At 38.0% G+C, this 24294-nt stretch overlaps 1 protein-coding gene, 1 long non-coding RNA gene and 1 pseudogene across 3 annotated transcripts; 1 reads left to right on the forward strand and 2 right to left on the reverse strand.

The window, feature by feature from the left end:
• Positions 1 to 583: 583 nt before the first annotated feature.
• On the reverse strand, positions 584 to 1086 carry LOC148129005 (NADH dehydrogenase [ubiquinone] 1 alpha subcomplex subunit 11 pseudogene; annotated as a pseudogene).
• Positions 1087 to 1482: 396 nt separating this feature from the next.
• LOC113424378 (uncharacterized) lies at positions 1483 to 13796 on the forward strand. The gene is made up of 4 exons (XR_003372492.2): positions 1483 to 1866; positions 2639 to 2744; positions 6463 to 6569; positions 13391 to 13796. It is a non-coding gene; the product is annotated as an uncharacterized LOC113424378 (long non-coding RNA).
• A 986-nt stretch (positions 13797 to 14782) lies between these two features.
• Positions 14783 to 24010, reverse strand: CCR7 (C-C motif chemokine receptor 7). Of its 2 annotated transcripts, none has more exons than XM_026686043.2 (3): positions 23884 to 24010; positions 21775 to 21824; positions 14783 to 16710 (listed from the first exon to the last, which is right to left on the reverse strand). In XM_026686043.2, exons 1-3 carry the CDS (start codon positions 23966 to 23968, stop codon positions 15592 to 15594), a joined length of 1254 nt encoding a protein of 417 aa, XP_026541828.2. In that variant the 5' UTR covers positions 23969 to 24010; the 3' UTR covers positions 14783 to 15591. The 2 variants fall into 2 exon arrangements, with proteins under 2 accessions (XP_026541828.2, XP_087801665.1); XM_087945539.1 differs by having other exon boundaries at positions 14898 to 16904; positions 23884 to 23936.
• Positions 24011 to 24294: the final 284 nt, after the last annotated feature.

Raw genomic sequence — 24294 nt, forward strand, 5'->3', positions numbered from 1 at the left:
CTGGCCATTTTATGGTTAGGACTACCAGTTTTAGGCTGCATTTTCATCTATCTTCAACAATTGATGTTCAAGGGCTGAGGAACATTTTTCTCATGATAGAGGCATATTTGGAAAATGGCAGTCCTTTGGATCTAATCTTTCTTTGATCTCACTCCTCCCGCCATCCTTTTGTCTCTACCAATATCAGAATTTTGATGTTAAAGATGCAAGGTTGCCTGTGGTTTCTATTGGGGGTGGCAGAGCAGGGGGTCCTCAGGGATAAGTGTCCATGATACACATACAAAAGAGGTGGAACTTTGATATCCCCCTCCGTGCAGGCATCCATGGACAGGTGGGACTTTTATTCTCTTTTCCCTCCCTCCCTCCCTCATCTCTCTCTCTCACTCACTCCCTCTCCCTCTCCCCCACCTCTCGTTGGCAAATGTAAATGTTAATTATTATACCAGTATTAGTTTTTTTTAATTCAAACATATTATTTGGATGTAAGTTCCTCTCAGAACAGAAAATTTAGTGAAATCGCCACTTCATCATATGTACAAGTTATGAAAACATCCTTTAATTATAACTAAATATATTTGTTTGGAAGCCCCATGAGCTTCAATCAGTGACTAGCAACTGTACACACAACAATTCTTTTATATATGATAAAAGAAGACAGAGAAGGACATCTGCTTTTAGAATTAGGAAGTCCACATTATTTTTGAGGATGTACCAAAAATCTCTAGCCTTGCTGCATGCTTACCTTGACAAAAGCTCCCAACATATCAAGACCAAAGCAGGCTGATCTGCCGATAAGAAAACTGTTAGTTCTGGCTCCTATCATTGTCCCCAATGCACATCCTCCAATAAAGTAGTTCATGAGGTCTTCTGGAGCATCCTGAATGCAGATGTTGCCATAAAAACTGTCCCTAAGGTGGCCATAGTGACAGTAGATTTGGCTACTCTCATAAGTCCTTCTAGGTTTGTTAGTGGTGTGTACAGAACTATATGGTAAGTTGAACCAATAAGCCAGTAAGGGCCCCAAGGTGCCCCACAAACCTTACGGAAACAGTTCATGCCATCCAGAATCTCCCCGTACTTGCTCATGTTGACACTGATAGCGGTGGCTGGTGCCAATTATTAAACTAGTTTTTAAGAATTTTTCACTGGTAATTTAAATGTTTGCACCTAGATTTACGTATGAAAACCTTTAGAAAATATATTTTTGTGTCTATATATGTGAAAGACTCTGTGAGTTGAGGTTGATTTCAGAAAATTATCCTATTTGTAATCTTTGGCAACAGTATAGAAGTGATGTGTCACTGCCTTCTTGTGCAGTTTCTTTGTCCGTACTTTTGCCTTTGTCTTTAGCCTTAATTCTAGCCTTAGGCATAACTCTATTTTAAAAGGTTTGTTTTTGTTTAAATGGCCATTGTTTTTCTCTGAATTCATGCTTGTACATTTTCCTACTTTATAGCATCAAATATGGAACTCTTATGAACACAGACAGAATCCACTGTTACCTCAAATGAACTCAAATGAACGCAAATGCCTTAAAAGGCAAGCAATGGACACTTTCATCTGTAAGCTGAGTCACAGAGGGAAGAGAGATATCAAGTCCATGAAATGTTTCAACAATTGGCCTTCCAATGGCATGTCAGATTGGGTTGCTGACCAAGACTCTTCTACTTCTGTTGTCCTTCTGGAGGCCATGAATAGAGCATGGATATCATTATATGTAAAACTTCTGCTACAATTCCCAACATGTCCCTGATTTATGTAGCAAGCTGGGGAGATGAGTCATGCTACCAGGTTATGCATTGTCTAGATCCCTCAGGGGATATTTTATTCAATGAGAAATCTGACTGAACTGCATCATTGCTGCTGGTGAGACTCATAAATGCAGAAGACTATATATGGTCCTAGAATAGCTAGCAGAGTATTATGTAAAAGGGAAGGGGATACAAGCCAAGCCTAGACTAAGGCTTATGGAAAAGGGCTTGTCTTTCCAGTAAGGAAAGTGATTCAGTAGGCCTGTATGCACTGGAAACAAGTGTTAGCAGTATTTTGGATCAAAGCTGTGGTGGCTGTGGCTTTAACAGTTCTGCCCTCAAGTGCAACGGAAAGGAATGAACATTACATAAATTAGGATCCTCAGACTGAGCATTAGGGGATTTGCAATTAATCAGCATTTTTTCAGATGATAAGATATACCTACCAAAGCAACAACCATGAAGTTCCATCTTGTAAAATGGATTGCTAAAATCAAGTAATTGGAGGAATACCAGCACTGGCTGGTTTGTTTGTTTTCTGTGTGGGTGAATTTCATTGTGATACCATTCACAACTTCTTGAACTAAGACAAACTCAAGCATCTCTCTCCCAAGTAAGGAACTCCTTCCTTAAGAAACTGCTGCTTGAGTACTCAGCATGCAGTTGGGACCTGGAATACTTACCCTTTATATATTCAGAAGGCCTGTCTCCTTTCCTACTAGATATGGGTATGCAGTAGAGCTTTTCCCATGACACTGACTATATCTTCTTGTGGGAAAACTTGGAAATGGCCTATTTTATAAGAATGGGATGGTTTGTGTTTGATCGTGGGTAATAAAACACAAAGGACTCCAGCTCTTTAAACGTTCCTTTATTTGCTCCTACAGAACTGATTTTGGCAGCCGCGGCAGCTCCTTTAACAGCAGAGCTGCTCGTAGCTTCAACTAGTGATGGCTGTTCAAATTTCCGCCGCCACGGATCAACCAACCAGAGGTGAGTATGCTAATACCTAACACCCCCTACTGTACTGGTCAGGTTCCACCAATCCTGTCCTTGCCTACCGTACGTAATCATGTAAGTAGGTGGGGCTTTTGTGAGCACGACTGGACCTGAGCAGCTCAGTTGCTGGTTGGTCTCTGAACTGCTCGGGTGGATTTACCGTCTCTCCTGTTCTTCCCATTGGAACCTCCTGGAAACTTCTGGCTGGGGCTCCACTAGGAGCCACCCTTTCAACTGCTTTGTGGGCCTGTTCCTGTCTGGCTATGCCATCCTGCCTTTGGGATTCAGGAACATGTCTGCTTTTTTCATTCAGAGCTATTCTTAATTATTGAGGTTGTGTCTCATTAGTTGTCAGGTCCTGTTCTGTATGTTTTCTTGTTTGTGAGGGGTCTCCCCCTCCTCTCTGGTTGTGTTTCACCTGTATGAGGGTTCTCCCTCCTCCTTTCTGGTTGTGTTGTGCCTGTATGAAGGATCTCCCCCTTCTTCTCTATTTGTGTTTCACCTTTGTGAAGGGTCTCCCCCTTCCTCCCTGCTTATGTCTGGGCCACCCCTCATCCCTCAGGCTCTGAGCTGGTCTATATGTCTCCTACAACTTTGCCCATCTGTTGTATCCACTCTGTAAGAGCGGGGCCCAGTTACCTGGGCCACCCTTGTGGGTATCCACAGGAGCTCCCCTGTTAGATTCTTGGTGTAAACTGGGTCACCTGTTTGAAAAGTCCGACATTTGGTGGACGAATGTACTGGTTTGTCTGCATTATATAAGAGGTGTAGTCTGTCTAGGGTTGAGCTTTCTTCCCATGAGTAGTTCGGTGGAGCTCTTATTAATTGTTGCACTGGGTGTTATGTGCTGTATACTTAACAGCTTGTCTAATTTGGCTTGTGTGTCCCCGGGTCCTAGCTTCTGGAGGGTTTCCTTGGTGTAGCATACCATCCGTTCTCCTTGCCCATTGTGGATGGGTGAACTGAGGCTTTTAAGGCATGCCTTATCCCGTTCTGCACTAGGAAACCTTCAAATCGGGTGGCCGTGAATTGGGGCCCATTGCCGGATATGATTATGTCCAGCAGGCCGTGTGTTGCAAATAGTCTCCTAAGCTGTAGGAGTGGTAGATTGCATGGTGCTAACTTCCAACCATTTGGAATATGCAACCACCACTATTAGAAATGTGTGCCCCTTCACTGGTCCGGCAAAATCAATGTGCACCCTCGATCACGGTCCCCTTGTTGTTTCCCACTTGTGTGGGGGTGCTGTGGGAGGTACTGGCCTAGATTCTTGGCAGTGTTTGCAGGTTGACACCCAGGTTCCTATTTCCCTGTTCATCCCTGGCCACCGCACATAGCTCCTAGCCAGGGATTTCATTTTTACAATTCCCGAGTGTCCCTCATGTAACATTTCTAGTATATTCTCCCTTAAAACCTCAGGTATAATCACCCGATCCCCCCAAAATACGCACCCTTTCAGGATCGAGAGTTCCGTTTGTCTGTTTCTGAATGGTTTGGTTTCATCAGCTGTCTCAGCCTGATTGCTTTGATTTTGCTCTCTGTGGGGTGGATTCCTTCGCTATCTATCAGATAGCCCAGGAATTCTACTTTGTTGGCTGCTAATTGACATTTTTCCTTTTTTACTTTAAGCCCCACTTCTTTGAATCTGATTAGGACTTCCCTTAGGCAGTCACGCAATTGTCTTTTGTCCTTGGCTGATACGAGGACATCGTCGAAGTAGGGCATCACCCCTTTAATCTGTTGTAATAGGCATTCCATGAGACTCTGGAATAGCCCTGCAGTGACGCTGACCCCAAATTGTAATCTGTTACATTTGAATGTCCCTCTCTGTGTTACAATTGTCTGGGCTTCTGCTGTCTCAGTGTCTACCGATAATTGCTTATAGGCTTGTGCAAGATCGAGCTTTGCAAAGATCTTCCCCTGCCTCAGGGAATGTAATAGGTGTTGTACCACTGGGACGGCGTACACGCTTTGTTGTAGGGTGCAGTTCAGGGTGGCCTTGTAATCAGCACAGATGCGCATGGACCCATCTGGCTTTACTGGCATGACTATAGGGGTATCCCACTTCGTGTGGTCAATGGGTTCTAGGATCCCTTATGCAATGAGCTTATCTAACTGCTCATCTATTTTAGGTTTAAGTGCGAAGTGGACCCGCCTTGCTTTTAGTCTTATGGGGGTTATGGTCAGGTCTAGGTTAAATGAAATTGGGGATCCCAAGTAGTTGCCCAGTTTTCTGTCGAAGACGTCCTGGAATTCCTCCATCAGGTTCTCTTCCCACTTGGTCTCAGTGATAGTGTGTATCCTGATGACTTCGATGCCCAGCGGTGCAAACCGTTCAAGCCCCAGCAGGCTAGGCCGGTCCCGGTCTACTATAGTCAGCGGCAGGACTCCAAAGTAGTTCTTAAAAGTCACTTTGAATTTTCCTATGCCTATCACAGGAATCTTGTTCCCTTGGTAGTCTTTTAAGGTTATAGTCTGTCTTTTAAGCTGATTTTTGGTTATGCTTGGTTTCAGTCGTTTGATGGTGTCCCAGGATACCATTGATAAGTAGGACCCTGAATCCACTTCCATCCGGCATTGCTTGCCGTCTACGGTAACCTGGATGTGGACCTTTCAGGCATTTCTCATGTTGGAGTGGCCCACAGTCACCATCTGGTATGTCTCTCTTTTCCCGTTGGCTGACTCTTTGTCCCGATGGTTCCTGCTGTATTGGCTCCATCTGTTTCCAGGTTGATTTTCTCTGTTCCGTGGAGGTGTGCCCTGTCTCTGCCTTTGGGAGTTGGGTTTCGATGCTCAGCAGGCCCTCACAATGTGCCCTCGCCAGTCGCACCATTGGCAAATGGCGTTGCAGAAATGGCATTCCAATTGTGGATGGTTTCCTGCAGCCTGCACACCAAAAATCTTTTCTTTTCCCATCTTGGTTTTTTTGGATTGCACTCTGAATAGAGTTTGTTCACCTCCTCATTGTCCTCATCGATTTCTGATTTGGATTCGATGTCCTTGTGGTGGGTGGTGGCGATTTCTTTCAGTGGTGCCTGTGGGGTCCTGTTCATTTTTCTCATGGCAGCTGCCAATTTCTCTGATGCTTCCATTACAGTGGCTTCCGTGATGGGCTTAGTCAGGAGGTGGCTCTGCAGTGTTAGGTCTCTTAGCCCAAGGACTACATGATCCATCATTGTCTTGACTACATTTAGGAACTCACATGCCCCAGTGATGTCCCTCAGGTTTGCAACTAAGTCATTGATGCTCTTGCCTTACTTCTGGTCTCTTTGGTAGAATTCATGCCTTTTGATTAGACAGGATACCAGTGGGATGTAGTGAGCCCTCAGGATCCATTCCAGGTCTGGCCAGGCCATTGTCTTCATATCGCTGGGTGCCAACAGTACCTTGGCCATTTAAAAACAGCGGGCCCGCAGTGCGTGAGAAAGACCGCACTCTTTCTTTGTTCCGAAATGTTCATGAGGTTGTTCCCTTCGAGGAACATGTGGAATCGGTCAATGTACAATTCCCAATCCTCTGTTGTGGGATCGAACGGTGCAAGTGGCATGTTTATTCTGGCATTGTTTGGATGTCCTGCTTCAGTTTTTGTTCACCACGTGCTTGCTGGTCCCGTTTCGTCTCAGGATCCCACCCTCATCACCAGTGTTTGATCATGGGTAATAAGATGCGGAGGACTCCAGCTCTTTAAATGTTCCTTTATTTGCTCCTACAGAACTGATCTTGGCAGCCGCGGCAGTTCCTTTTTACAGCAGAGTTGCTCGCAGCTTCAACAATTGTTGGCTGTTCAAATTTCCGCCACCGCGGATCAACCAACCATAAGTGAGTATGCTAATTTGTTTGCATTTGATGTTTCCGCATATGCAAATAAATGATCACTGAGCATGGGAAATCCATATGATTTTTATTGTTTTATGTTTTATGAGAGAAACCAATGCTTTTCTTGCCCTTGTTTTGTTATTCTCATACAAAAGGAAGGGGTTCTTCCCATGGATTATGGAAAGGATTTCATTAAAACAGCAAAGCAATGAAGACTGAATAAAACCCAGGAGGGACTATAATGTAAAATGATCAGGAAATGATTGCAAGAATTGCAGTGAGATGTATTTCAAGTCTAAACAGTAGAGCATTTAAGTATCTACTTTTGCTTATTCTATATCAACAATCTCCAAACTTGGCAGGAAGATAGCTGGAGAATTCTAGGAATTAAACTCCATAAGTCTTAAGGTTGCCAAGTTTGGAGACCCTTGTTCTGTGTCATCAAAGTAACAAAATCAACAAGGTTGAAATCTGTAGTTGCTGGAATCCCATCTCTGGGATCAATTCAGTGGTGGGCTGCTGCCTGGTCACACATGTGCTCACCACCAGTGAACTGGTTGATAGCGTAAGTGCAGCCCACCTCTGTATCAATTCTGTTTAGAGCACTTGAGATGGAAGAAAACTTTCCTTGAAGAGAGAGGAGTAAATCTGACAGTGGAAAGTTCAAACCAGCAGGAGTTTTTGAGACTGATTCTTCATAGTGCAGGGCCTCCAAAACAGCATGGGGGAATGAGATAGTGAAGCCACTGATTTCCATGTTTAATGTTCCTTGAGCTACTGCCTGATGATGACATTAGGGTTGCATATTTGGGAGAAGCATCAGTTTGCAGAGAAATTTCCTCCTTTGGTATAGAAGAAGGAGGAAATGGATGAATTAAACTATAAACTATGTTAGAATTCTCTTAAGACTGTGCCTAGCTTATGAATGATAAGAATGAGGTAATAAATTATGTTGTCCTATGGCAGTTCTGATAGTTCAGCTAACAATATGATGCTGAAGTAATATAAAAGTTGGCAAGAGAAGATTCTTGGGAAGAAAGTACTAAGAATGGATTCAGAGAGTTTGGGAAGAAGGAGAAAAAGATTATTCAGAAATTGTGGCACCGATTGAGCCATGGACATTTATATCTGGGTTAATTGCTACAGCCTACTGTCAGGCAGCCATAGAAAGTAGAGACTAAGTAAGATTTGAGGGTACATGAATTTTGTATTTTTGTCAATAGCTTGGTTTAGGTCTAATGCTTATTTCACGAAATACAAACCTTGAAATTGCACAGATGCTTGATATGCTGAGCCAGCCTGTAGTGGCAGAGAAGTTGGACTTTCTAACTATCAGCCAGGCAAAATTGCTGCTAGGAAACCATAAACTTAATTTCCTGTTTATTTCCTTACTAGCTCTTTTACTGCTAATAAAAACAGTCCTGTGAGGAAACTAAATTCTAGATCCTTGGTCTGGCATTTTCTTTTTAATAATCAGAAACTTATGATGGGATATCTAGGTAATAGCTCTTTGCTTACTCTTTGTTCCAATATATGGGACTCTGAAATCCCTAGAATGTACTGCAGTAGCAGCAATATTTAATTATACTTGACCATCTGGTGCATTTGAATATTACAGAGAGAGAGAGAGGGAGGGAGGGAGGGAGGGAGGGAGAAGAGAGAGGGAGAGAGAGAATACGGAAATATTGTCACAGGAGTATAGAAGGATATGAAAAATATAAATATTTAAAAGGCAGTAAACAGATACATTTTACCACTATAAAAGAAACATAATAATCAATGACCTAACAAGGATATTTCATAAGGAAAGATGTGACAAGAGAAAGAACAGCCAGTACAATATAGTGGTTAAAATGTTAGATGTAGTGGTTAAGATGTGGATCTGGAGACTCAGAATAAATCCACCTTCCGTTATGGAAACCTATAGAATGACTTTTGGCCTGTTACTCTTCCTCAATTCAAACCACACTACAGGGTTTTTTAAAATTTTTGTTTGTTTTTGTTTTCTGCCAATTGCAGACTGAAACAATCCTTGCGTTACAACGATGGATTCTAGAAAAGTGCCTGCATACTGTTACTGTCAACTATGCTCAACTATGCGGGTCAGATGCATCACGCGCTGGCCACGCCCATGCCTGGTTTAGCAAAGGGAGGGAAGTCACAATAAGTCACATGACGATGCTGTGGTGATATGAGTTTGACATCCCTGATTTAAACAATAGTATCATACTATGAAAAGGGGATGTTGAACTGCAGAATATAAGATTATGTTATGTTGCCCTCTACTGTTCAATAAACTCCTAGGCTGGAGTTGATTATTTTTATTATTTTATTTTTATTTGTCAATTGCTTACAAGATAATAGGTAAAAGTAAAAATATAGTTATGAATATATGGATACATTTAAGAAAAATAAAAATATATATAAAAGAAACAATAGGACAGGGATGGTAGGCACGTTGGTGCACTTATTCATGCCCCCTACAGACCTCTTAGGAAAGGGGTGAGGTCAATAGTAGACAGTCTAAGGTTAAATTTAAGGTTAAATTAATTTGTAAGACATACTTTCATGTTTACCTGACTCTTTAGATTCATGTTTACCTTACTCTTTAGATTCTGAAGCATTGTACACAACAACTAAATTATTAAAAATCAATAAATTAAATAATAATTGAATAATAAATGCTGAATAAATTGATCTAGGAATGGAAACTGTACATTTTATAGTAAGATAGGTTGGGTATAAATTTGATGAATACATATTAATAAATAAATAATAATAATAAAAGCTTACCCTGTCCAACATCCCTTATCATTATTTAGCTTGCCTAAGTATGCTGGAAGTTGTAGTTCAACAACATGTGCAAGCCCACAAGTTCCCCAAAGTAACTATCATTGCTACCACCACCACATGCAAGTACTTGGGGCAAAAAAAATAAGCTGTTCATTTGTTATCATCATGTGTACATTAAAGGGTTTTTTTCCCCATAGTAATCCATTGTCACATGAGAAAAAAATTAATTTTGTAACTCCATGGAATTAGGAGATAATACCAGCTATTTTAGTTGGTGGGGACAACGCTGAAGTGACAAACTTTACTGGTACTTCTTTTGATGCTGTCTACAATGTTTAAATCTTTGTGCAGTCCTAAATGACACTATATAAAACTATCATTCCAAGAGGCAATGGAGAAGGAGAATATTTTCCCACCCCCAAATATTATTCTTTTGAAAATTCATTGGAATAATTCTCTATTGTGACAAGGGCTGGGCTCATTACTTCAAGCTATGGCTTGCTTAACTTTGAGTTACTGAAGAAGTGTTCATACAACAGATAAACCAAAATTATACAAGCCGTATTATTGCTTAGTATGATATGCAAAAGCAGTCACCATGGATTTTGAGGCATTCTGGGAATTAAAAATATAATTAAGAATAGGCTAGGGAGTGTCTTGAGTAGCTAGGGGAGCACTTGTCCATTTTTCATCCTGAACCTGAAATGTATTTTTCTAAAATATAAAATGGACAAATTTATCTTCCATTTTCATTGTAGTCATTCCTTCACCTCCATATCAAATGCTGGACTTTTGAGATAGCATGACTCATATTTTTTTAAAAATTCAATAGTATTGAACTAGCATTTAATTTAATTCATTGAATTAACTTATTCAGATCTGCCTGTGGACAAAAAAGAGAAGGATTTGGATATGGAAGCTCTATCTTGTGCTTTCATTCCTTTCAAATCTCTTTCAAACGACCTGAACACGCCAAGACCTGTGTGTGTGTGTGTGTGTGTGTGTGTGTGTGTGTGTGTGTGTGTGTATATATATATATATATATATATATATATATATATATATATATATATAGAGAGAGAGAGAGAGAGAGAGAGAGAGAGAGAGAGAGTGAGGAGGGGAGGGGGAGGGAGAGGGAGAGGAGAGGAGAGGGAAGGAGAGGGAGAGGGAAAGGGAGAGGGATGGAGGGAGGGAGAGGGAGAGGGAGAGGGAAGGAGAGGGAGAGGGAAAGGGAGAGGGATGGAGGGAGGGAGAGGGAGAGGAGAGGGAGAGGGAGGGAGAGGGAAAGGGAAAGGGAAAGGGAAAGGGAAAGGGAGAGGGAGGGAGGGAGGGAGGGAGGGAGGGAGAGGGAGAGATATTTACAGCATATATAGGTTTGTTGAATAAACTACAACAAAGTGAATTTTTCACTCAAGCAAAGCTGAGGTAATGATATGTGGGAAAAACCTTGAGCGCCTGGGCAAAGAGATACTGCAAGGGAACAGTCAAATATGGGTTAGTATAAACCTGGTGGATGGATCATGAGGATCAGAAAAGATCTTCTTAGTTTTTGAAACTCTAACAGACAGGAGGGGGAGGACTATAATTTCAAACTTGCAAGATTCTGTCAGTGAAGTAGAATTAGCTCATCTGGTTGTGATTCCTATCTGGTTTATTCCAAGAGGCCAAATAGCCATAAATTATACATGGCAGATCACCAAGGTGAACACATATTATGAGGTAAGCCATGCCATTGTTTAATGGATTTTGGCTTAGTTTGAATAAAGCAAGTTTGAAGGCATAAAAAAAAAAATGAGCTGCTTCAGAATAGTTCTGAAAAATGTAGTGGTTTGGTTCACACATATGTGTGATTTATTTAACCATGGTCTTAAAAGTAACCTTCTTAGAGTGGATTAGTGTAGTACACTATGTCACATGTCACCATTAATCCACCCCAATATCTGAATTCATGTAATATGCAGTGAGATACAGTCAAACAAATCACATTGCCATGTATCACAAGATTGAAGCCACTCTATGTATATTTGTTCATTTCTGTGATTTTGCTTCTTGGAAATCCCTAACCCCCAAACATTTTGAAATAAAAAAAGTGGTTCTTAAAATATTCATGTTCATAAAGCAAATCACTGAACATTCTCATTTTTTGTTTCAATCTGCACAATGCAAATCAGTCACAAAAATGGAATTTTCTCTATGATGCATCTGGATGGTCTTGACAGTTTTCACATTTTTCTTCTTCTTTTTTTTTTTTTTTTTAACATTTATAGTCTATTTCTTTCCCAGCCAGCAAATTTCATTTCTCATTTTCTCATCAGCCAATGTCAGGATACAGGCAAATCCAAAAGTGATTTCTATTTATATTTTCAAGAACTTAATATTCTGTATCCTATTTGATCACATGACTGGGAAGTAGAATGAGCAAACAAGATGCGAAGTCAGGATGGAAACTCATATCGTTATGGCAGTTACATAAAGAGTTTCACTTCACCTTTTCTTCAATGATTAATACATCTGCAAGACAAAAGAGTAGAACAATTCTTCTGTTTCTTAGCAAAGTTTGGTCTAATAATTAAGGCATCAGGCTGGAAACTAGGAGAATGTGAGTTATAGTTCTGCCTTAGGCACGAAAGCCAGATGATTGACTTACAACCAGTTACTTTCTGTCAGCCCAACTCACCTCACAGGTTTGTGGTTATACGAAAAATAAAAGGAGCAAGTATTGTGTGTGTTTGCCACCTTGACTTATCTGTAAAAATAATAAAGATAGAATTTTAAAAAACATCTAAAAATAAATAAAAGTATTTCACGAACATCGTTACTATTCTACTCTTTCCAGGAATTGACATAATACACTCATTTAGCATCTGAGCATAATGGTCTTTTCCCAAATCTAATAGCTAACATTGTGCATTATTTCAAAATGTGGTAAGCACTAGTCCTGCCATGTTGGGCTCTTCTCTTGATTTTTGTCCCAAAGTCTATCACTATAGCTTTCTGGAAATATTTTTCAAACATGGATTGTTGACAATCTCAACCAACTTTCTGTTGAACACTAAATATAGGAGATACAACTTGATAATGCTGCTTCTTCTACAGTATGGACTTGTACCATTGAGATGCAGTTGACAGTTTGTAGTAGAACTGGCCCAACTACTGGGCAGGTTGGTAGTGTGTCTCAAATACTAGAATAGATGATGAGATACCACTGAAAATGAATCAACAGGGCATTGATTTATTCTGTTTTATCATGATAAGGAGTTTGAGAACCACCAGAAACTTAGAGAGAAGTCTAAGGTCATCTCTGCTTTGCAGTTACTTATATGATTTAGTTCATAGATTCATGATTTTGACTTAATTGTTACTCTGTTTTTTCTTGAGATATTACACAATCACAATACTGTTTGGTGCCATTTTTCATATCCTATTTTGTCTGTTGTGTACAACAGCCTTGTGGTGCTACAGTCCCCCCCCGTCTGCAATATTCCAGTTATAAGATGGATCACTTGTGATGTTTTACTCACAGTGATATCAAGATATACACAGTCATGACACCTATCAATCTATCTAAAACACCAAAACTCTCTTTTACCTGATGGCAACAACAAAGTGAGAAATCTTTTTGAAAAGGGGTAGAAGAAAAATGTAAGATTCTTTCTCCAGGAGAAAATAAACCCAAAACTTTAAGGAAACTGGAAGACTTTAGGAAAGCATTATTTAAGGAACAATGTCATATTTGGACGATAGTCATTATAGATGGAGGTGCTATTGCTTCAGAGAAGGATAACATATCTCTCCCCCTCCCTCCCTCCCTCCCTCCCTCCCTCCCTCCGTCCCTCTTCCTATGTGTGTGTTTCTATGTGTATATGTTTGTGGGTGTAATGATCTTCCAAATCAAAAGATTAAGTTTGAGTAAGACCAAATCAAAAGATTAAGTTTGAGTAAAAAAAGAGCCGAGGCATCCTTTTTTCTAGAAATGAAACTCTAAAACCTTGATTACATGTGATCTTATCTTCTTTTTAATATTCATATAGATCAGAAGAATAAGTTCTATGATAGACATCCATGAATCTACGCCCATCTGCAATATGTCTGATTTGGAAAATAACATATTTACAGATAATTCTAAAATGCAGCAAATGAGAGAAGATTGAGAAATGATTTATACAGATATATAACATACATCATTTGTGTACAATCAAGCTTTAGAATTATAAGTAGTTTTGAAAAAAATGTAATGTTCTGCTATAATAATTTGGGGATAGGAAGTAGGATTTATTTACAAAACATTACAATCTGAGAATACAGAGACTTATGTTCTCTGTGGAGAAAATTTTGATTTTTTGAGAAGGCTTATTTCCCCCCTCAAATGAACTATTGTATACCTTTAGTCTTTTGTTTATGATGTTTCTTCCATTGTTGTAACTTTATGACTGAAAGTGGAGCATTAAATCTTTCCAATATTTGAGCTTTTCCCTATGTGTCATTTGTCAGTTGTACTAGTCTGCAAACTCAAAATCTTACCCAAAGCTGTCTTGTGCTCTCGAAGCCAGATTTGATATTTCTAGTCAATGCAATTTCTAAAAGAACTAGTATTGGGAACAAGTGATTCATATAGAACGGGAGTTTTTCAATAATCCTAGCTTGATAAGTGGAAATGACCATTGCCTTGTGGTTGAAGATTGAAGGCTCAGCATTGGCTTTTTTTTCAATGTCCCTTTGTCTCTGCTTCCAGAAGGAAGGAAAATAATATTTCCTACTAGTCTTTCAATTAATGAGTTCTATTGCTGAGAGGCAAAAAAAGAAGCAAATAAAAATAGGAATGAAAATAACCTCTGTATTTTTATGTAAATAACAGCCAGAAGCATGCCTCATCAGTGGCAGGTGTTGTTGTTTTGGTTGTTATTGTTGTTGTGGAATTCTAACTATTCCTTTCCTGCCTCTCTGCAAAACTAATATTTTCATATCAAGAAAAACTCTTTCATCTATGAAGGTTCCTTTTAAACTTAAATAGCAGCTTTGGAAAAGCAACTGTTAAAAAGTTCATGGTGTGTACCTTTCCCATTCCTCCATTACCCTGGATGCTATTGCTCAGGTTTTCACATAGTAATCCCCATAACAAAATAAAATAAAAATAAAATGTACATGAAGGACATTACTACACTTAATCTCATGTTGAATTACTTGAGAAATTGCTTTTGTGTGGTCCTAAGAGATCTATGTCTAGGCCCATCATAGCATGGAAAGTGCAAGAATGTGATTATTTTTCTATTAGAAGCAATCTTGTTAATAGTATTAAAATGAAGCATCCTTCTTTCTTTTTTTCAACACAAATGATGCATATTCTAGTGTATTATTAGTCAAATGTACCATTCAGTATAGAAACCCAAGCTTAAGCCAGATTGTTTTATTTGTTGTTTTTTATTCATTAATTTTAAAATGGAAAAGAGAAAAAAAAGACAAAAATTAAAAATTACAAATACAAATAGTATATGGAAAAGTTTGTAGAATAATACAAGATAAAATTAAAAAGAAATATAAATCATTCTACATACAATAACACCTCACTTTTGTTCTTATATATAAACTTGTACTGAACAAATATAAAGATAGCTTTATGGAAGTTTAACATTTTAGCACTTTCACTCTACTTTTTGGGGAAATGGATCGAACTGGGTAGTCATTTGGACTCCCCCCACTTGCAACATGCAACATGCAAAGTCCAGAGTTGTATAGAGGAAGGGAGGGAGGGAGGGAGACAAGGAGAGGGAGGAAGGGGGAAATAATCAGCCTGCTTGTTTCTCAGCTTTGTGAAAAAGCTAAATAATTGTCAACATTTTATGTCTGCAATTTTTTTTAATTAGGCCTCCTGAATGTCAACATTCGTGAAGCATTCTGTGCTTGTTTTCAAGTTGCCATCTTAATTCACTCTTCAACTTTAGAAGAAGATACTTTGCTTTTTCTGTAGCCATGACATGGTTCTCCTGCTTAAGATCTGCAAACACCTTTCTGCAGTTCTCCTGCTTTTTGCTTTTTAGGAAAATGTCATCTAGTTGAATTGAGTTGACCAGTGGGGAATAGAAAGAAGGGTTGGGTTTCTTCAGGTTCTGTGAACATATTCCCATCAATAAGTGAGACCTAAAGAATCTCCTGGTTCAATCTCTGATGATGGGTGATGAAAACTGTTGCCAAACACCTATGATATTGACATCTGCAATATTGATTGTCCAGCATCTCATGGGGAGAAAGAAGTTGTGGTATCAGTTTCTGTGGGAACAGAACTTCTACTGTTCTTCTGGTTTGTTGACCATTGCCAGAGCCGCTTTTGACTGATGCAACCCAGATCTTTAAGAAGTCGGAGGACATCATTGCGGAACCTAACCCCCATAAAAGCATACAGGAATGGATTGAGACAGCAGCGGAAGCAAGCCAAGCTGTAAGTCACATCATTAGCCACATCTAGGTGCTTGATGGCATTGCATTGGCCAATGGTTAGGTTGTATTTTGAAATGGTCCTGAGGATTATTATGCAATTGTAGGGGAACTGAAGGAGAACAAAAGCTATCATGATGACAACAAGGATCTTGATTACATGTTTTTTTTCAAAGCTGTGGGGTTGCAGTAAATTTCTGATGATGACACAATAGCAGAAAGTCATTACAATTAGAGGTAAGCAAAACCCAAAGACTAGCTGAGATACTCTCATAATTAAGGCTATATGATCACCTGTGGTGATGAAACATTGTGGTGGGTACGAAGGAGGTTCATAAACACTGGTATGGACCACTTCTGGGACAGAAAAAATAAAAGCCAATGTCCAAATCAAGAAACAGGTCACTTTGCTGGCAAACATTCTCTGGGACCGAAGGCGGTGGGCTGAAGTTGCTTGAACAATAGCAAAATACCTATCAATGCTGATGGAGAGAAGCAGCAGCATGCCACTGAAGAAACTCATCTGGCAGATGAGGTGAACGGCTTTGCATGCAAAGTCCCCAAAAACCCAGTGCTTGGCTGCATTGACAGCCCAAAATGGGAGAGTCAAAAGAAAGAAGATGTCTGATAAAGCTAGATTGAATAGATAGATATCAGTCATTGTCCTGAGCTTCTTGAAATGGATGTAGGTTGCCATAACCAGACCATTGCCTGCCAGTCCCACAATGCATATCAAGGAATATGCAACAGGAAGAAAAATAGCACGGAATTTCCGGACCTCTTCTTTCTTGCAGATCTCTTCAAACTGACTGTAGTCAAGGGAGGAATCTTCAGAGATGTAATCCGCTGTTATTTGGCTCTCTTTAGTAGCATCTTCACCAAAGCTGTAGTTATTATTTGTCATAAAGTCACCTTTGCAAAACTAGAAGGGAGATACAATATGGATTATTTTTATCTCACCATATTCTTTTAGTTGTGATTTATTTTTTTTGGCACTGCAAAGGAAGTGATCTTCAGGTAAGAATGGCCTGTTCTTTGAGTGTCTTTTCTTTAGGAACCATAACCCAATATTAGTTTTCTTTCAGTTGAATTATGGTGAGTTCCCTCCAAATAATCCTAGAAAATAATGGTTTAATAAGACTACTGTTAGAAATTTTTAGTCTATACTTCCCAATATTCCCAAGAGATGGAGTAATGTTTTAATCCCATACTTGGAGAACCTGGAATAAATTCTTTTGAACTGAGTTTTATTCCTGATGACAACAGACAAGGACGCATGCATGCAGTTTCTCATTAACTATAGAAAAATGCTTTGTCACTGGCTTTGGAGATGTTTTTGTCTATCCAAAAGCTCTATGTTTCTTGGAGTTCCCCTATTCAAGAAATAATCAAAACTGACCCTGCAGAAGAACTTATGCGAACCCCTAAAGTAAAAGTGTGTGTGTGTGGGAGGGGGGAAAACTATGTGGAATAATATTATGAAATAGCATGCGTACACTTTTTCCCTTTTGGAGTAAATAGCTTTATGCAAGGCACAGAAAAATATTGAGAAGCAGGAGCAAAAGAAATTAAAAGCAGTGAATAAAAGAATCAAGCTAAACCTACTTAAACCAAACACTATTCATTATAGTACTTTTCACTCTTTTGTTCTTGCCAATCACCCATGCGGCACCAAATTGCCTTTTGTTCTTTAAGCTTCTTGTCTTCCTTTTTTTTTTGCTTGTTTTTTGTTTTTGAGCAGCTCATTTATTGTAGCTAGACAAAGTTTTCTGAATCTTTCCCTTCCTCTCAACCCATTCACTCCGCCTTCCTAGATTTACTTCTGTTCAACCCTTCTTCATTTTGGTGTATGTTTCTGGTACTTTTCTTTCTTTCTTCTTTCTTTCTTTCTTTCTTTCTTTCTTTCTTTCTTTCTTTCTTTCTTTCTTTCTTTCTTTCTTTCTTTCTTTCCTTCCTTCCTTCCTTCCTTCCTTCCTTCCTTCCTTCCTTCCTTCCTTCCTTCCTTCCCTTTTTTCTTTCTTTCTTTCCTTCCTCACTTATTTTTAAAGTTTTTAAAAACCACACATAATTCTTACATATACCATCCTTATTGCATTCAACTTCCTGTACTTACCCAAATCTCAGTTCCTAATAATGAAAAAAACCTTTTTATACACAGGTCATTACTTTTCTCACACACCTTATAGGCCACGTATCATTCATTATTTTTCTACTACTATTTGCAGAATTTTAACATTTATCCATATATGTTCTGACCTTTAGTAAAACCTTATATAATGGGATTCAAATACATCTACTTATAGTATTTTCTCATCATTTATGTATTCTTTGAAATTATTTTCTCTATCAAATAGTAGGGTTTCTGGAACATTAACATTCATGCAGTGCTGTATTGTCTGCGTGCAAGCCATCATCACATCTCAAATGTCATCCCAAGCACTAAACTTTCAAGGGGATATCCTCAATCATAGCCTCATTATATTGTCTGTTCAGTGTTTAATCATTAGCTAAGCATTCTATTTATCCTCATATAAACTTTTACTTTAATCAGATGCTTTCTCTAAATCAACAAATAATCCTTTTTGCAAGGTTATTTATCTCTCTGTAAAAAGGAGCAATAACAACATTCTTCCAAATCGAAGTAGCCTTCAAACTGATGCTAAAATATTGCACGATTACTATATAATTAAATCAGACCATATTTGAATATTTTTTCCAGTTGGATCATCTATACCTACTGTCATAATATTTTTAAATGTTGTCATAGCAATTTTCCATTATTTTTTCCAGGACATTAATACTTAACAACTTTGATATCAATTCCATTTTTGGTCATATCATTACCATCTCCACAGACAATGCTCCCTCCTGCTTTGTTGCACTTCAGTTTCATTCCAAATTATTTCATCACTTTTATTCTTAATCCCATTTACTCTGTTGCAGGTTATTTTTTCAGCTCTTTGCACCTACTTTTCAGGTTTTAGTTCAGCTAGTTTTTACTAAGGGTTAAATATGCAAATCTTAGAAGTTTCCATTCCAATAAATGGCAAAAGAGATACTGAGAAGGTAGAGTCAGTTGGATTGAGATGGATGGCTAAGGAAATTAAACAAACACACAAACAAATAACTAAATCCCACAGACTCCCAATTTATCTGCACATGAATACTGGATATTTAAAAAAAAAGTTGTGCAAGGGGAACAAAAAGTGTACAAGTAACATTTTGTCTATCTGAGCTGTTAGATTTCATTTGCAGTGAAAGCTTTTATAAAATAGCTGTCTCAAATTCTTAAAAGTTGGTGTGTTGATAGCAACTCCCCAAATTTAAAATCTTTTAGCTGGATATTGTTAGAGTTTCTATTCCATTATATATAGAGTGGGGAAGAATGTAAAGCAACAAGAAAAAATCATTTAAGATCGGAGGATGGTAGCCATATGAAATGTGTTTATTTCAGAAGTAAAGTCCCACTGAATTCAAATGGTATTATTTCTACAAGGAAAATAAGGATTGGATTGTAGTCTATGGACTTTCCCTGCTCGTATTTAACCGCAGTACAAACAAGTTCTGAAATTCTCTTTTTTTTACTGGTCACCACAACATTTCCTTTGTTATGGTTTTCTCATAAAACTTTGAAATGTTTTTCTCATTCCTCATTCATAACTGAGGAATGAGAAAGATTTAAGTCATCTTTAACTATGCCTGTACTAAAGTACTATTCCACTCATTAATCAAACATTGTCTAAGGAAGTGCTTTTCAACTGTTCTAACTTGAAGATGTGTGGAATTAAACTCCTAGAATTACCCCAGCCAATACGATGGTGGGTGTTGAAGTCTGTGGATGTTGAAGACCACACATCTTCAAACAGCCAAGGTCGAGGAACAATGGTCTACTCTAAAGATAATCTTGTGGTGTACAATCTATTAGATCAGTCACTTTGAAAAGAAGTCAAGTGACTGCTGTGATTGGAATAAAAGCAGGATTGGGGTCATCAAAGGAGAGAGCTAATACAAGGCTGGAATTCTGAATCAGGAGGAATCAAGAATGAGTAACACTTCATCTTAGCAGTGGGGTGGGAATTGAGAGCTGTGAGATGAGCTATATAAATTGAAATAAATAAATAAAACCTAAAAACAGGTTACTTTTTGGGTGGGAATTAGAATACTTAAAAAGATGAATGCTGTTTATGTAGCAAGAACACATAAAGGATCAGCATATAAAGTTGGGATTACCTTTAGTTAGTGAAGATTTTATGTTGAATTATAAACAAGACTTATTTATGGTCTCTTGCAAGGTAGCTTATAAATGTTCTTCCAAATGTCCCAGAAACAGCTTATTGAAACCATAAATGGCATTAGATATTAACCATGTTAAGGACCGTTTTTGATTTGGTTCTGTCATATCAACTCATATTATAGAAAATTCTAATATTCCTCCCAATGGTTTGATACATATGACTTGCAATACCAGATGATCCAATTTAGTCTTTAAAATGAGAAAAAATATGACAATATAACACTTGATTTCTCTATCCCTGAGCCCTCACTTATCACTGTGTGATAGAACTATCACACAGTGATAAATCCAACAAGTGATACTGGCCTTTTTTAGTGCAGGATAAATTAAGGAAAGTCACTAGTGCTGCAACGGAATAGCAATGTTGGTAGTTAATTCAATTTGTCCTTGTGTGGATAGCCAGGAAGCCAAAATAAGTGGGCAAAATTCTGCCCCCACCCCAATACTGCAATAGAGTAAGAACCATTGTCATGTTAAAGCCCTTTTTGGCAAAAGCAGTTAACACTTGCATTACATTGAATGGTGACATAACTTGTAAAACTTAAGTGGCAGAAACCAGCTTTCTGACTAAACAATCAAATTTCTATTCAAAAGCTATCAATCTTTCAAAAAATGCTAAATGCTAATTTATTGCACAGCAATAAATTTTAGGCTATTTGAACTCTAAAATGAAATATTTATACTCCCTTAATGATGGGGGTAGAAAAAAGTGGTTCAAATTTTTGGTCTTGGTTTTAGTTTTGGGTGCAAGTCAAAGATTTGGTTTGCAGTTACTGAACACTGCTGTACTGGATTGAGTGAAAGAACCACATCCTGTGGGTTTACTTGAAGCAGCATTGCCTAAAAAGGAAAGAGGACAAGGCAACTATCCTTGGGGTCTCTCTACCTGTATGAAAGTGAGTGTGCCAAGAGAAAGGAGAAGAATTAATTCACAGTGTTTAGGTGAAACTTTGCCACCAACCTAACCACATAGTTTTCATTAAGATTAACCCTATAGGTTGGGCGATGTGGTTTGTTGTTTAGAAATTACATTTGTGCTTACCAGTCTTCACCCTGTGAATTCAACTGCAAACCCACCATCTCTAATCTATGCCATGCAGGGAAAAGGTCATAGTGAAACATATTTGAAGAATAACAAGTCAGCATAGGCTGCTTTCAAAAAAAGAAGTTCCATGTTTTGTCAGGTCAAAAGCCTATTGATCTTACCTTTTGTTTTCTATGTGATGAAAAAGACACTTCTGGAAAATATAAATAGTCTTAAGAGAAGAAGATCAACCCTTCTGGCAGTGGTTGGTTGTGTAAAGCCTCCTTTTCACTAACTTATTTGTGTACAAAAAGCACAAAAATCAAGTTAAAAAGGATTAAAAACAACTTGTAAAACAGTGAGCCAGTGGTTTGTCCATGGTTCAGTGGCTGAGATCAACTTTCTTGTTAAGTCATAAGTCATGGCTTACAAATTGTAGTGACTTAATTCATGATGACTTAATATCTACATCCCGCAATCTATTCCCCATTGTCACATTTATTTCATGGACACCCCCCACCCACCCCCCAAAAAAGAAGAACGGGCAAGGAACATAGAGAGTTGAAAAGGGTCGGGGGTCGGGTAGGTTTAGACCTGCAGTGAGCAGTGAGCAACTGAAGGGCTGGAGTTAGAAGATGCACAGTGTTTTCATCAGCTTTATATTGTACCTGGAAAAGGAGAGGGAGCTTCCAAAGCAATGCAACTTTCAACTGTTGATCTGGAGGAGGAGATAATACAACAGATGCATTAGAAGTCTTGTGAGACAAAAGACAACCATCATTGCATTACTTGCTGAGCAACCTAGGTCCAAATCAAAGGCAGAATGAATTGCCAAGGTTTCCAAAGCTTGGTGCTTTCTTGATAGACTGGGCTACAATTCTCAGAATCTGGGATAATCCATCTGGAGAGCTCCAGGAAGTGAAGGGTAACCTAAGTTATTTTGTATTGACTTTTCTTAATGGGGCTGGGAAAGTCCATGATGTCCAAAATAATAGCAAACATTTGGGTGTGGTTGGAGATTCCTACTTTCTTAAATAATTGATTCTAAGATATTGGCTTGCAAATTGATTCATTACAGATTCATTGTTCTTTTGACAAGAGGTTGAAAAGTGATGGATAGGGGACTTGTTAGCTCTATCAAGTACCTTACTGGCTTACAGAGCCATAAGGACTGTTATCTGCCTCCTCCATGACTTGTGCCTCCAAATTTTCTTCTGAAAAGTCAAAATTGGTTCAGAGGCTGGACCTGATTGTTATCTACTCCAGACTCACAAAAGCAGCTTTGTTTGTCCAAAGCAACAACTAAAGGAGTTCAAAAACCAAAAGAAAAATGGAAATGGAAAAGCTCTAAATTGGCTTTTTAGGCATATTTCAGCTCTGGAGCTAATTATTTAAAATATCTTGTCTGAATTTGTTATTTTTCAATTTAATACATTTACTTTGATTTTTGCTGTCGAAGGTTAAGAATCGATCCAGGTTAAGACCTAACTCTTCTCTCAAGCATTGGGCTAATATGGGAACTGAGCCCAGTACATTTATATTTGGAATAAGAAAGCTAGAGAACATTGGTTTATTTTCTTGTCTGTTTTGTTATTTTCGTATGTTGTGAGCTGCCCAGAGTTATGCTGCATAAAATGATCAGCCATATACCCCTTTTAAATAAATAACTACATCAATAGCAATATTAAAAATATAGCATAAGAAGCAAGTTATGCCCAAAAGTTAATCAAAGGAATTATATAATTATAAATGAATAACCTGGAAATTATAAGATTACTACAAACCAACATTTTCAACTAGCAACAGCAGTAAGTATAATCAAGTTAAAATTAGAATTAAACAGCTGTCGCCCATATAATTTATTATTTATTTATTTATCATATTTTGAAACCACCCTTCTCCCTCACACAGGAACTCTGGTGGTATACAAACAAAATATTAAAGCATAAAAACAGTGTATAAAATTTTAAGAAAATAAAGAATGATTAAAACTCAATATTAAAAGTTAATGAAAAAGTGTGAGGGGAGGACTTTCAGGACACCAGCTGTGACCCCCAGATAAGACATATAATATATATGATGAAAATAATAAAATATAAGGTGTATTACAATTTAATAAGGTAATATATGAAGGGATTGGAAAACCGCAAAATAGAACCATAAAAGCTAATATATTAAATTTCTTAATATATAAATAGCAGTGCAGTGTAGATTGGTAATTAAAAAAAATTGTTTTGCAATTTGTATTTTTTTTTCTAATTGATAATTAGATAACATGAAATGTATACGTAAAATGTATTTAAATATATGTAAATGTGTATATATGTGTGTGTGTATGTGTATGTATGTGTGTGTATGTATGTATGTATGTATGTATGTATGTATGTATGTATGTATCAATCATCAGTGAACCAAATCATCCTGATATCTTTTAAAGAGAACATGTAAACATTATATAGATGGAAATTTAAACATTAAACATTATAATATGTAAACATTATATTATAATAATTATAACTGTTGATTATAATATGTAAACATTACACAGATGGAAATTTGTTCCTCTGATTTATCATTTGAAACCGTCAGTTCTCCTCACAATCTTAAGGAAGCTAAGAGAAGCAGTATGAGACCTTGTCTACTTTCTGATTTATGTGAGGAGAAATAAACATTTATTCTAAGATTAGAGGATTTCACTCTGCACATGATCAAAGACACTTGTTATCCCTTGGACGTGTAGGAGTTGAACTTTCAGAAAAGGTAACTTTCATACTCACCCCTGTCCATGGTCTTTCTCAAGCAGATCGCAGAGGGGAAGTGTGAGTGGCAGTTTGTCAGGGAAGAGAAGCTCTGAATGAGCATAGAAGAAAAGCTGTATATAAGGACCGCCTTTTTATTCTTGTTGACAACACGCAAGCATGTAAAGTATGTATGATATATTGTCTTCGATGCCAAAAATTTAACCATGGTTTCTCCACCTGTACAGTCAATACTCAAGCAGAACTTGGAAGGTGGGTTTAAATACCCTCAGATGTTTCCTGCTCTACTGGAGAAAGTATTCTGATGCAACTGATAAGAATAGTTTATTCTCTCGAAGGCTAAAAAGATTGTTTCAAGCTACATTTTTGTGGTGATGTCTATTAGAGAAATAGCCTTCATGATATATGGCAATGGGATGTATTTCCTTT

This window comes from Notechis scutatus, chromosome Z, assembly GCF_049901735.1.
Source record: "Notechis scutatus isolate UNSWTSFEM ecotype Mainland chromosome Z, rNotScu1.2, whole genome shotgun sequence".
NCBI lineage: Eukaryota > Metazoa > Chordata > Lepidosauria > Squamata > Elapidae > Notechis > Notechis scutatus.